Source organism: Schistocerca nitens, chromosome 3 (assembly GCF_023898315.1).
Source record: "Schistocerca nitens isolate TAMUIC-IGC-003100 chromosome 3, iqSchNite1.1, whole genome shotgun sequence".
NCBI classification, from domain to species: domain Eukaryota; kingdom Metazoa; phylum Arthropoda; class Insecta; order Orthoptera; family Acrididae; genus Schistocerca; species Schistocerca nitens.
In genome coordinates, this window is record NC_064616.1 from 561,521,873 (window position 1) to 561,535,618 (window position 13,746).

The 13,746-nt window shown below is 37.3% G+C and overlaps 1 protein-coding gene across 1 annotated transcript in view; it reads left to right on the forward strand.

The window, feature by feature from the left end:
- The window catches only part of LOC126248467 (protein FAM91A1), a 183,234-nt gene that overhangs the window by 80,833 nt on the left and 88,655 nt on the right, over positions 1 to 13,746 (forward strand). Inside the window, exons 4-6 of the mRNA XM_049949478.1 lie at positions 10,531 to 10,631; positions 10,722 to 10,881; positions 11,008 to 11,156. Of these exons, the coding sequence (XP_049805435.1) occupies positions 10,531 to 10,631; positions 10,722 to 10,881; positions 11,008 to 11,156 (410 nt within the window). The remainder of the gene's footprint in view (positions 1 to 10,530; positions 10,632 to 10,721; positions 10,882 to 11,007; positions 11,157 to 13,746) is intronic.

Below are 13,746 nucleotides of genomic sequence, written 5' to 3' on the forward strand. Positions count from 1 at the left end.
GGTTGCAGTTTGGTTATTCTTTGGTGGTAATACTATCCTTGAGGTGAGAGTAGGTCATCAAAGAAGGGATAAGTTGGTGTGACATCTGTTAGAACACGCAGAAATAGTTAAATTGCTGTGGAAAGAGCGTTATAGGGTAAAAACTGTTATGACCGACGAAGACTTGAATACATAAAACAGATTGTGATGGATACTGAGTGTAATAGTTTTGAGGAGATGAGAAGTTTAGAACAAGATAGACAGAGATGGTGGACAAAATAAAAGTAGTCAACAGATGGATGACTTAAAGAAGTAATAATAATAATAATAATAATAATAGTTGTCAATGCGTAGTGGTTTTGTGGCTCTGTGCAAGTGCTAGATTACAGATCCAAAGAGCTAAGGGTTTGAGCCTGGTCAGTTCAAGGATTTTTATTTGGTCATTTATCACTTCTTTCACCTTTGACAATGTTTATTAATGTGAAAAGTAATTAATTGTATCATCGTTTTGAGTCCATGTTAAACTGTAATTCTCCCCTATAACAGGCTGGCTAAGTCGGTTCAAAGTACCGTGCCTAGCAAAGTACTGTGGTGTTCAAGCAGACCTTTGGGTTGATGACTGCATAACCCATAATGGTGATGATGGTAAAAAAATGGGTGTGACACTATCTGTTATTTGTGTGTTGTCACTGTACACAGAAGAAATGTCATCTTGAAGTGTATGCATTATCAATCTTTTTTTTTTTTGAAGCTCTAACAGTAGCCACGTTAGTAGACAAAAATGATCTGAAAGCCAATAATAATAGTGTATGGATTATTTCACACAAATGATCCTGCTGATTAATTTTACTTCTTCTTTGTATGTGTCCTTACTAGTTCTCACAAACAAACAGAAGATCTCTTGTATGCTATAACTGCTTTATATCTTTGCACTGCATGATAGCAAGTAAATGTTGTGTTACTTCATGAAAATGAGCATGATGGTTGTGATCAGGGATTAAATGCACTTAACTGTCTTCACTATGTTAAAAAATTTATGTTTTCTCTACTCCAAAGTGACCCAGAGGATGCAGTATAAACTTGTTGAGGATTAAGATGTGGTTCATAGTATTCTTTCAGTTCTGAGTATTGACTCTCCTTCAATCTGTTAATTTCTTAAGCTATTTTCTCAAGAACTGAGAAAAGCTTTGCTAAAAAAAACTAAATTAAAATAATCTCAGTGTTAGCAGGCATGTCAAAATTTCTGAAAAATTGTGTTTCATTAACTGTATACTGTAATTAGGTATAACTAATGTTTCTCAACGAAAATCTCAAAACCATGAACTCAAACTTTGCAAATCTCTATTTGTAATTCAAGCTGCTTACTTACTTTAATAACCATCCTTTCTACCCGTTAAGTATTCAAGTCACAAAAATCACTCGAAATATTATCAAACAATGGAAAATCTAGGAAGGAATAATGAAAAGGATAGGTTGCCACTCACCATGTAGTGGAGATGTTGAGTCGCAGATAGGCTCAACAAAAAGACTACTAAACACTTAAGCTGTTGGCCAGATGACCTCCTCCTGAAATGGACAACCTCGGCAGCCAGAGGCAGTGGTCATGTGTGTGTGTAAGAGCTGTGTGTGTGTGTGTGTGTGTGTGTGTGTGTGTGTGCGCGTGTGTGTGTTTATCCCCAGCCCCAGAAGAAGCCCTTCTGTCTGACAGCTTACTGGTTTAGTAGTCTCTTTGTTGTGCCTGTCTGCAACTCAGCATTTCCGCTATATGGTGAATAGCAATCTATCCTCTTAATGATATTGTCTATATTGTATCAGTATGGTAAAGCACTTAGAAATTGTATAAGAATGTCAAAGTGGAATAAATGCATTGTTAATAGAAGTGCATTATAAATTTTAGTTAACATATTTACTTTGCATATTAAAACCAAATACAGAGCAATATGTTGACATATAGTGAATGAGCATTGGCTGTAGAGAGAGAGAGAGAGAGAGAGAGAGAGAGAGAGAGAGAGAGAGAGAGAGAGAGAGAGTGTGTGTGTGTGTGTGTGTGTGTGTGTGTGTGTGTGTGTGTGTCTATATATATATATATATATATATAATCACTAGCATGTTGGAACCAACCATGTGACTCCATCTACATAGATGCCAAGTAATTGTATCTCTAGGCAAGTGTAACTTTTCTTCCAATCGACTGTTCACAATGAAACAAAGCCTGTGTGTTACATGATGATTTAGTGAATGCAGTATTTAAAACTTCATCACAATCTGTTCACTAGTGTTTATATGTAATGCGTACAGAGATAGCCAAACACAAATATTCCAAAAACTGTGTTGATAAGTTTTATTGCTTGTCATGAAGCATTTTTCTCACTATTTTTAGTATACAAATGCTGGGTTCTTACAGTTACATCATAGGTGGTATTACTGTGAACGTGTGGGGGGAACAATCGAGAGAAATTCAACATGCCACAAGTTCGGACAACATTGGTAGCTAATAGTATTAGCCTCCATGTGTATATGAGAACTATAATTGCTGAAATGTTTTTGTTACAGTTCAGCACAATCTGTACATGCTGTTTTAGTTGTCAAGTACTCTAGTTCCTGTAGGCCAGTGAACATTTCACATGAAATTAACTGCATATTTAACCAGTGTGAAGCATTGTTGGTAATCTCATGGTATATAGGCATCAGTACACTGCATTTAGTTGAAGCAGCTTCTTGTGGAGAGCATGTCAAACTTCAAGTCATTTGTCGATATCTTGAAGTACATATTTTATGAATGAAGGTTTTAGATTCTATCATAGTGAAGCTTAGGAATTACCACCAAAGTAATGGAGTGCCCATGCAGATCCAGTTGTTAGGGAGAGACATACTGGACAAAAATTTGTTTGAAAATTCTTAGAAAGTGTAGTTCATCAGCAAAGAAGTCCACAGCACTCATTGCACCTGAAGTTCATGTGTTCTCTGTTTGGTGCCAAATGGTTAGCACCTCAGGGTATCATCCGTTCTTGATTATGATTGAGAATCATGGAACTATGTTTCCTGAACTGTGAATTGGTCAATGCTACCTGCTCTTTATACCTTTAAGCTCTGTATCTGTTTCAGTAATCATCATTAGGCATGATAGTGAAACATTATGTGATACAGGGAACAAGGATCTCAACTTAACTATGTAGATAATGAAAATTATAGAGATATCTTTTAAAAAAGGAGTCAAAGTAAGTATATGTGCTGCGGAGATGTGTGTTCTTTTGGAAAAACACTGTTAGTAGTTCATCACTGGGACACATGTCACATGAGAATTCCATTGACTCCAACCATTCTTTCATCATTCTCACTGGGTGAAAGGGCATAGTGTTTGACATTGAACAGTGAGGATCAAATCCGAGTCTGATCATCCATATTCAAGTTTCCAATGGTTTTATTCATAATGCCAACATTTCATTTTCGGAAAAAGTCCATAGCTAATTTCCTTCCAACCCTTGCCCAGTATGAGCTGGTATTCCATCGAACACTCCCAAATGAAGGGAAAATGTCACTGACTTGCAAAAGGGTAGAAGAAGAAATTGTGTACTAAGTTCCTTAACACCATAAAGCATTCCAGCAAGCTGCAGCTTCAAGAAAGACTGCCAGTCAGACTAGAGCTTTTACACTGCCAAATAGTGATCTGTAGGGCTGCACCTGAGGCTTCACTGCGACCTGTGATGTAGCAAATAACTGCCCATTCTTCATGGGGCAGTCAGACTGTGCATTATCTGTCTCTTTAACATCTCACTAGGAACCTTAAATATACCTACCTCAATGTTTTCTATTTGTTCTAAGAAATGAGTCAGTTTCCTTATGGAGAGATTCAATCTGTCCCCTTCCTTGACACAAGGAGGACCAGGTCAGCCCACATAAAAATGATAATGTTGCCATCATTGGCTCTGTGGGAAAGATACTGAATAAATTGTGAACTACAGCTTCATCTGAGTTTTTCAATCCAGGCAGCTTCTTAAAATATTTCCTTGTGGGTTCATAAAATTTTATTCTGCACATGACACCATGACTACTCTGCTGGAGATGGGAGAATAACAATCTTCAAAAAACTCCTTCGGTGAGTCTTCCTGTGAACATATTTCAGTTTTTGTATGGTCCTTATTTTCCAATGTTACTTCATAATACTGAGTATATGGTGTGTCGTCTTTCTGGTTTGATCAGGGAAATAGTGTTCCTTAACAAGAAGTTAAAAGTCTGACAGTCTTTGCAATTGCAATTAATAATAGGGTTCTCAGTGCTTCTTCTTCTCCTCCTCCTCCTCCTCCTCCTCCTCCTTTTTTAAAAAAATAATCTATGTTTTCTTCAACAACTTACATGGATTATTTAAAATTTGCATAAAACTGGGGGAACTCTTTTAATTTTAAAAGACCTGACGAGATATCATATTCCTGACAAAAGCTTATTGGACTGTCTCACAGGAGAGATCCTATAGCACAAGCCTTTGAAAGATTAAGTGTTTCAAATTGCATCATTCACAGGGCATAATGAAGTGGAGAGAACTGCTTTATGCTAAAGTTTCTGTGAGCCTTTGTGTCAACACAGCTGTACTATAGATAAAAAGTTGACAGGTCCTATTGATTGTTTCTGTATTGTTATGAATAGGTTGAGTGTTGTCAGTATGGAGTACAGATCCATAGCTAGTTAACACCAGTGGTGTGGCCACCCCCTCAGCGCCTCTTGCACATACTTTTCTGTAGGGGGGTAGCTCCCTTATCCTTTGAAGTCCATCCTCTATTGACACTGACAGAAGTGGGCGGGCTCTTCTGCCATTTTCACCATACTGAGCTGTTTTTTTTCTACCACCCTCTGCCGTTGATGGTGTTAAAAAGTATGTAGTGGTCAACCGCCCAATCTGAGAACACTCACTGTTTCTGTAATAGCCAAATATACTTAATTATCCTCGCCTGTACCATCAGGAGGCTGGCAAAGCTAGGCAGTTCAGCTGGCCTACAAATCAGAGTCACAGTTGAGTAATTCAATTGTGGCAACCAAGCACAACTTGAAGTTCAAAACAAAAGTGACAATTGATAAATAAACCCGTAGCAACTGCAGTAGAGTCCTGCAAGTGTGCGGCCCATCCATGTGGTGTGAAAGTGTGTGCGGTGTGAGAGAGAGCATAAGTAAACCACGCAAACATGGGCAGCAGTTGCCGAAGATGACCAATGCTGCTTCTGAGCAAATGAGAACTTGTCAACAATCACACTGATGCCGTGTGCCTTTCCACAGCCGTCCAGATTTCTCTCTGTTGCACACAACCGATGAATTAGCATGAATTAGCATGCACAATGTGCTTCCCTTAGCACCAGAGTGGGACAGAATTTATTTGTATGATGAATAACAAATACAGATAAAAAATTTTGTTCATTATTTGTGAGTAACAAATGAAACTACGGTATTTATTTGAAACAGTATTCATTTACATGAATAAAAATATGTATTTGTCATCTGGGACTAGAAAGTTTAATGAATAATTTGTAAATTTGAAATCCAGCAATATTTATTGGCCCAGTTCATTGTTATTTATTAAACAAATGTACATTTTCTTGCTTTTAAACATTTTGTTACTTTTAATCAGTCTTTAGAACAACTCTCTTTTTTCCCCAAACATCTCACCGGAAAGTTTATTTCTTTCAAAGATTTGGCATTGTGACACATTAAAGAAAATGCATTCTACATCTTCAAAGAGTATATCTGTGTGTTATATGTCCTGAAATTGTCTTTATTTCAGAAAAACAATGGAAGACTTTCAGATCACCTGCAAAAATTGAGATATCATCAGTTCTGGTGTAGTTTTGGCAAAGAAATTCATTATGATTCCAAATTAGCTTCTACTCCCAAATAATGTTCAAAATAAATTTTGTTGTTCAAGGACAGCAATACAAGTGAACTACGTGTTTTTAAATTAGGGGTAAGATGTTGCAACCATAATTTCTGTGGTTGTAAAGAGCTGAAAAAAGTCTTCCAATCAACTCTTGACACTTTCTTAGTGAAAAAGAATGCCAGTGTGCTGCAATATTGTAATCCATGCCCTCAAACACTCTGTGCCTCAAACTCAAAACTTTCAATCTCCACACTCTATGTAGCTGCATTGATGAATGTCAGATCAAAAAAAATATTTCATCTTCTAATGGTCATCTTACTCAGAGTTAGCCCAAAACACTTTCAGATGACTTTGGACATCCAGCAGCATTCCAAAAATGTTTTAGGAGACTTTAAATGTAAAGTGTTTTGATGTTAGTGGTTAAAAACCACTGAGTTCTCAATTTGTACACTCATTTTTTAGCACTACCAACACAGATGATTTTAAAATTTTCTAACCCTGGCTGGAGCAGCAGCTGCAGGATAAAATCTTCATAAAGAAATAATAAACAGCCAATCAGTTGCAAAATGGGAAGTTTATTTAAACTCCTGGACTATGGATTAAATGTTTATAAAAACATCATGTTGTAGCAGAGATACATTGAAAAAGAGCTGAATCAGTAAAATATATAAATTTATAAATGTTGACACCATCGTCAAAGGTTTTAAATAAACCTTCCATTTTATAACTGACTGGCTTTTATTATTTTTTATGAGGGTTTCATCCTGTGGTTGCTGCTCCAGCCATGCACAAAATTTTAAAATTCTTACCTGGCCAGGTCTCAAAAGCTGTTTCTAAATATATGGGCATTTCGTTGAAAATCATCAAAACAGTGCCTTCTCACACCGGAAGCTTTCCTTAGCCCAAGCATCATGTATGCAACACTAGTGCATAATCTGTACATTGGTGATGTACTATTCAATGATAACCACCATGTTGTGCATGTTTTTAATATTATGGAAGTGAAATTTTATATATTACTGACACTTTTCAGCTATTTTTCAATGTACTTCCACTACAACGTGTAACCCAGTTGCACTATTATCCTTCTGAAGAAGACATTTTTATAAACAGCTGTTTATTACTTCTTAAAGAAAACACAAACAAATTGTTGGCTGCATCTCATCTTTAGCTACTTACCAGGTATTTCAGCATGTTTTTTTTAGCAGAGGGATGGGGGAGTAGAGACAAGTGCAAAGTCTGTTAAATTGGGCCACATCGGTAGTGTAACTGCTAAGGCTGTACCCCAGTGGAGTATTTTTATCTTGCATAGGTTGGTTTGAACACTGTGTTGCTTTATTAGGCATGGTGGTGTGCCCTTCACTCCCCCCCCCCCCCCCCCCCCTTTCTGAACTTGTGCAGCCAGTTATATAGGAACCTACAGTTAAACATGTACTCTTGAAAACAGTGCAGCTTGACTTGGCAGCTTTGTCATTGTTAGAATGATAGAAGTGTTAAGCAAAAGAAAAAAAATCAAAGGACCAGTGGGGGGAAAAAACTCCTAACCTTAAGCTTTGTAGTCTGGAACTTTACTACTGAGCCCCTGAGGCACATCTCCGAAGAAACTGTTCGTAAGTTATTTATGAAACAGAAACTGCATTGAGCAAAGGAAACAAACCCTACTTGTAGAATTTGGACAAAAAGTAAACAAGGAAAAATGCGGTTACATTCTATACTATTTTTATTTAAGCTAAAAAAAAATTATTCATGAAGAAATTTGTTTGAATGACCTACTTGTTCGAACAATTATCTAGGTAGAAATTTATTCAGATAATGCCCACTACTGCTTACCACTATGTCTTGTGCTTCCTTCCTCTTTATGGCCATTGTAGTTAATATTCTCAACTGTAATAAGTCCTTTTAGTTCATTTGCTTGATTTACTCATGAGAGCAAGACTATGGTGTAGGTTGGTTGAATTTTTTTGTCAATTACAAACAAAGTTGATAATTATATCAAGTTATCATGCTCCTCAACATAAATCTTTTACATTTGTCGTGCCCAGAATACATCTCAGTGTCAGTGCAATTTCAGCTGCAGACTGAATGCGAACATTACTCCTTCAACTATTCGGTCACACAAATTTGCAGTTACACAGCTAAATCAGTGAGCTTCATTAACTTTCAGTATTTGATTATCTGTTTAATTTTCATTATACATAACCATATTCAATTGCTGTGGTAATATTTGATGACTCTTAGATATACAGCATACATTTTCTCTGTAAGAAACACAGAAAATAGACAGCTACAAAATAATTCTAAATGCATTCCAACATTATCCAGGCCCATTAGTACTGATGTGTTGTGACAAACTTGTGGATTTTCTCTGCCTGGGGACTGGGTGTTTGTGTTGTCTTCCTCCTCCTCCTCCTCCTCATCATCATCATCATCTTCTTCTTCATCATTCGTGACAGTGGCTAGATTGGACTGTGTACAAAAATTGGGTTGTGTAAAAATTGGGACTTTGTATGGGTGTTGATGACTGTGCAGTTGAGCGCCCAACAAACCAAACATCAAGACAAAGTTGTGCAGAGTACATGTTTCTGTAGCTGTGTGGCAGGGCCACTCAGTGACGAGTGCATGCTGTGTGATACTGACTGTGGAAACTGCTGGCCTCGTGTTTCCGCAAAGTGTCACACTGTTTCACCACACATATTCAGTGCACTAAACTTCAGTACAAACATGCAAAATGAAAATGTATATCTATAACCAGCTATATCTCTAAAGAGTAAAATTTGGACACATGTTATACAGGATGTTTTGTTTGAATTAATCTACATTACCTCCTCGTAAAATATTTACTATTCCTCCTAAAATGCCCTGTATTCATAATACTTGATGGTGTACTAATGATTGGATTACCAAGCTGCCATGGGCAACATGTTTGTAATGATCATGAAGTAAAAGTATTAAAATATTTTGCCAATAACAGTTCTTACGATACAGAATTTGTCTGTTATATACACACATCATGAATAAATAATCTATGGAGTCAGTACTGGTACACAATTGACACACAGTGGATTATAAATACCTATATCCTCCCCCTCACTGAAAAATATAAATTTCAGATCAAACTGTTATTTACATATTTATATTAGTAATAGGTCATAGTTTTCAGCTCCATGAAGAAGAAAATGTATATTACTGTTTGTGAAAAGTGCAACACCAAGAGAGTTATGATTTCAATGAAATTTATTCTGCAGTCAGGGACATGACACTATACAGATCATTAGAATTACAGAACTGTACACACACTTTGACTGCCAGGATTTAGTGCAGTGCAAAGCTGCCACTTTTGGCACTCAGATCCTCTACATGTCATGTCATGGAATTGAAGAGGGTCTGGATATGCTGCTGAAGAACACACTGCCACATGGTTTGTAGGCGCATCCACAAAGCATTGACGGTGGTTGCATGAAGACTTCAATGAACAAGTTTCCAACCAACCATATGCTGAAATGTTTGCAGGGCAACATGTCAAGCAAATGTGCAGGCTAGGGAAGCTGCGGTATCCACAATTCTTGAAAAAACATTTGCACATTCCTTGCCACATATGGCTGGGCATTGTCCTGATAAAATATGAGGTGTGAAGCTGCCTGCAGTGCCTTGGGCACTTCACCCTCTCTGATGTAGCTGTTACCATTCAGATTGCCTTCAATACGTAGGAAATAAGATTGCATGTTATTGCCAATAGCAACCCAAACAATCACACTTGACATTTACGTACTATGCTACTCAACAATGTAGTCTGCCTGATTGTGTTCACCATTGTAGCATCTACCATATATGCAGCTGTCATTGTAGCACAAGTTGAAGTGGGATTAGTCCAAAAATATCACATTTTGCCACTGAGCATGTCGGTGATGGTTTCTACATGCAGTTTGAAATGTTTGTGGTTTCTGGTCAGTGGAAGTCTACGCAATGATGTGTGTGTCATCAGTCCAGCCCTCAGCAGATGGTGTCCAAACATTAACTTAGAGATGTCCACACCCGTTACAATGCTCCAATAGTGAGTCAGCTCTGTGTATAAAGCTGTTCTGTTGGTTACAGCCATGTGGACGAGATAGTGGTCATCCTGCACTGTGGTCACATTGTGTGGTCCAGTGCCTATTCATTACTGTGTATGACCCTTCTCTATCCACTGGTTCTGTACACACATTCATATCATAACAGTGTGCCACATACACACCGCAGTGCCATTGAGAGACAAACCTGTTTTCCGGAGACCAATCATTCTGGCCCTGTTGGAACTTGCTCACATGCTGATATTAGACCATTTGATGTCGACAAGGCACACCTGCACTTGCTCACACATTTCCATTTTGTTTGACAGCTCTGTACCAATTGAGCGTGGCATAACACTGACCTGCTCAGTCACATAAAAGAGGACACTGCTGGCCCTATGTGCACGCTGTCTCTCTGCAACCTTAACTGCCTGTTATGGTTTCACTTTTATACACATCCTCTGATTCTGAAGTGAGTTGGGGAACTCCTTCTGGCTGTTGCAATTTTCACAAACAGTAATACAAGAAATATGTTAAATGCAAGACTAAACCATTTTTTATTGTTGGCTGTCTTAAGAAAAGAAAACAGAACTGATCTTATAATGCCCAACTGAAAATATAAATTTTGTTCTTTGTTTATTGCAGTTAATAAGTGAAGAAGAGAAGAGAGTTATAGATAAAATTATTGATAATGGCACTCAGAAAGCTGGTGATCTTGATATTAATCTGATACATAATCTCTATTTGTAAGTATTGTCTCTTGTATTGATGTAAATTTTCTTGCAAGAAAACTTATTTCATAATAATTCTCTCATTACCTGTACTTCTTATCACAGGAAGGGCCTTATCTACCTGGATGTTCCTATTGAAGATGATGACTGTATAATTGTACCACCCTTGAAAGGATTTGTAATGAATCGTGTACTGGGTGATTATTTTGAAACATTACTTTACAAAATTTTTGTTTCCATTGATGAACATACAACAGTGGGTGAGGTAATTAGTACAATATTAATATCCCATCATTTACAGTGTTCTACACTAAATAGAAAGTGTATATAAGATAAGTGATTGATACACTATTACTGAACTTACAAATCTGTTTGTCATTTTTCTTCGTAGTTAGCAAATGTACTCCAGATTGATCCCCAGGCAGTAAAAAATGCTGTTTCCTTGTATTGTCGTCTTGGATTTGCGTACAAAAAATGTGTTGAAGATGATCAAGAGGATACAAATGCTATCTGGAAAGCGGGTGATCCTTCTAGTAAGAAGTAAGTAATTGTGGTGGTTAATTTGTAATTAATATGGGTGCTATATTCAGCAATTATTTATAATCTCTCTTCCCCTCCCCACAGCTAGCTGAAGAGTATTAATGTTTCTCAGGATCAGGTAATCAAGAATACAGTGTGTACCTCCTTTTAAACTGACACACAAAATTTTTATAATTCCCCTTACAAAATCCGAGGACATATTGAGGACACTGTGTATGTGAATTGGAGAAAAATGTTTTTACACTAATGGAACAACCATATAAAATACTATGCTCCATTCTTCCAAATCTATTGGGTGAAAGAGCAATTACAATGTTCCATGACTTTGGAAATTAATACATTTCTAACAGACTAACTGTGGTAACGATGTCTAATGCTAAGACACACAGAAAATGTTTAATGTCCATGTAAACGTACACATATAGTGTCTCTTATTGCATTTGCATGGTCTAGTTGCTCGCATTGCTGCCTGTAGATCATGGGGTCCTGGGTTAAATTTCCAGCTGGGACAGATTTTATCCACTCAGGAATGGGTGTTGTGTTGTCCTCCACAGCATTTGCACAAGTTGCTGAAGTGGCATCAAATAAAACGACTTGCATAAGACGACTGAACTACCCCAGAAGGGCTCTCCCAGCTGGCGTTGTCATATGATCATTTCATTTCTTTTTTTATGATCTGCAGCCCTTTCCACCATTGTAACAGAAGTTATTGTCAACAATTGTTACCATATTAATTGGCTACAAATGTAATAATTTCAAAAGTCTTACAAAATCGACATCTTGCTCTTTGACCTAGCAGACACGAGAGTGGATCACAGTGTTTTACGTGTTTGTTTCTACGGCACAGATACAGGAACCCATTGCCAATCCCGGATACATTGTCTTTTTCTATCTGTTCTCTCATTTCCTATGAATTTGCATGGATAAACTAGAAACTTGCTATGCATTCTGCCTTGACACCAAGACCTGATGAAGAATTCTTGGACTCAGAAGAAACTGGACAATTCTTCTTCAGCCTTTATGAAATATTTGTTATACAGTAATTAAGAGTTAGAGCCCTTCACTGTTAGTGTTTTTAACAAATGAAATTCCCACAGTATTTGTGAACTCCCAGCAGTGATATGATTCTTCTGATTGTCTCTACTACATACTGTCCCATCTGTGTAATACAAATATATTAATGCAATAAAGGGAAGTCCTGATTAAAAATAAACAAAAAATCATAAAACAAAAATGTAGTGTCTTTATATGAGAGGTGGTTATTCCCACTAGGGCAGGAAAGCAGAAGGGCCAATTAGAGAAATGTTGTGGAAAATAGTGTGGAGCTTGGAAAGAGGGTGTAAAATTGTGGCAGTAAGGAGGATTTGTGTGTGTGTGTGTGTGTGTGTGTGTGTGTCATGGGGAGGATGTGAGATTGGCAGAAGACCCTGAGCAAAGAAGATCAAATAAAGTGAAGTAATTTTACAAAGAAGATGAAGAGATTTAGGAAGACCAAAAGGTGAAGAAATGGGATCTGAAAAATAGGAAGGGTCCGGTGTGACATCAGACTAAGCATGCGAGGCATATAAGTGCAACCACAATTTGTAACATATACTTTTGCCTCTCAAATGACTCAATGGAGATAACTGAGTGAGTTTTAATGGTGCATTATTTTGCAACCCCCAGGCTATGGTTTACACTTTCACAGATCTCACATTTATGTTTGCATGGGTTTGCTGATACCAGGTTTATTGTGAAGGGAAATGTTTGGGAAATATCAAACTCCAGCATCATTCTGGCAACCCTTAAAAATTTACTCAGAGGAGCTGACAAACTATAAAATGTACTGTATGAACCAACTACCAGATATTCTTGTTGGAAGACTTTTGTTGCAACTACTACAGAGATCAGTGAAAAAAAAATCATCTCATGCTAGTTGATAGGACAGAGTTTTCATGACCATATTACTTCCCAGAAGCTAGTGATCACAAGAGTCAATGCCTAATATGCAACAGGTATATTTAGTCATGGTAGGATAATCTGTCATTGATTCACTTGGTTTTCCCTTAGACCATTCAGTTGATGGCAGAATTAATGTAGATGTCAGTAGAAACATTTCAGCCAATAGCAAAAGTATAATACTGTGGTAAAAGTGTCAAAGCAAACCCTTTATATGTCAGCCTCACTCTGAGAAAATCTGGTGAATTTGCTGGATGACCTGCTAATAGTTGTGACATGAATACTATCAGACATTTTTGGCATAAAGTGGAGAAGTTCTAGGTCCAGTCAGTTTGTGACATAATTTGATAACTGGAATTTATTTTAGGAAGAATGGAAAAACATGTTCTTTATCTTATCAGACCTCTGTGGAAAGCATTCCTTGGATGTTATGCACTGAAACTGTAGCAAGAAATAGTCCTACATACTGTTGGTAACATAGCTGGCATCTTTTGAATCAACAGCAATAGCGGACCAAAGACTTCTGGCCAAATACATTACTGGCCATTAAAATTGCTACAGCAAGAAGAAATTCAGATGATAAACGGGTATTCATTGAACAAATATATTATACTAGAACTGACCTATGATTACATTTTCACGCAGTTTGGGT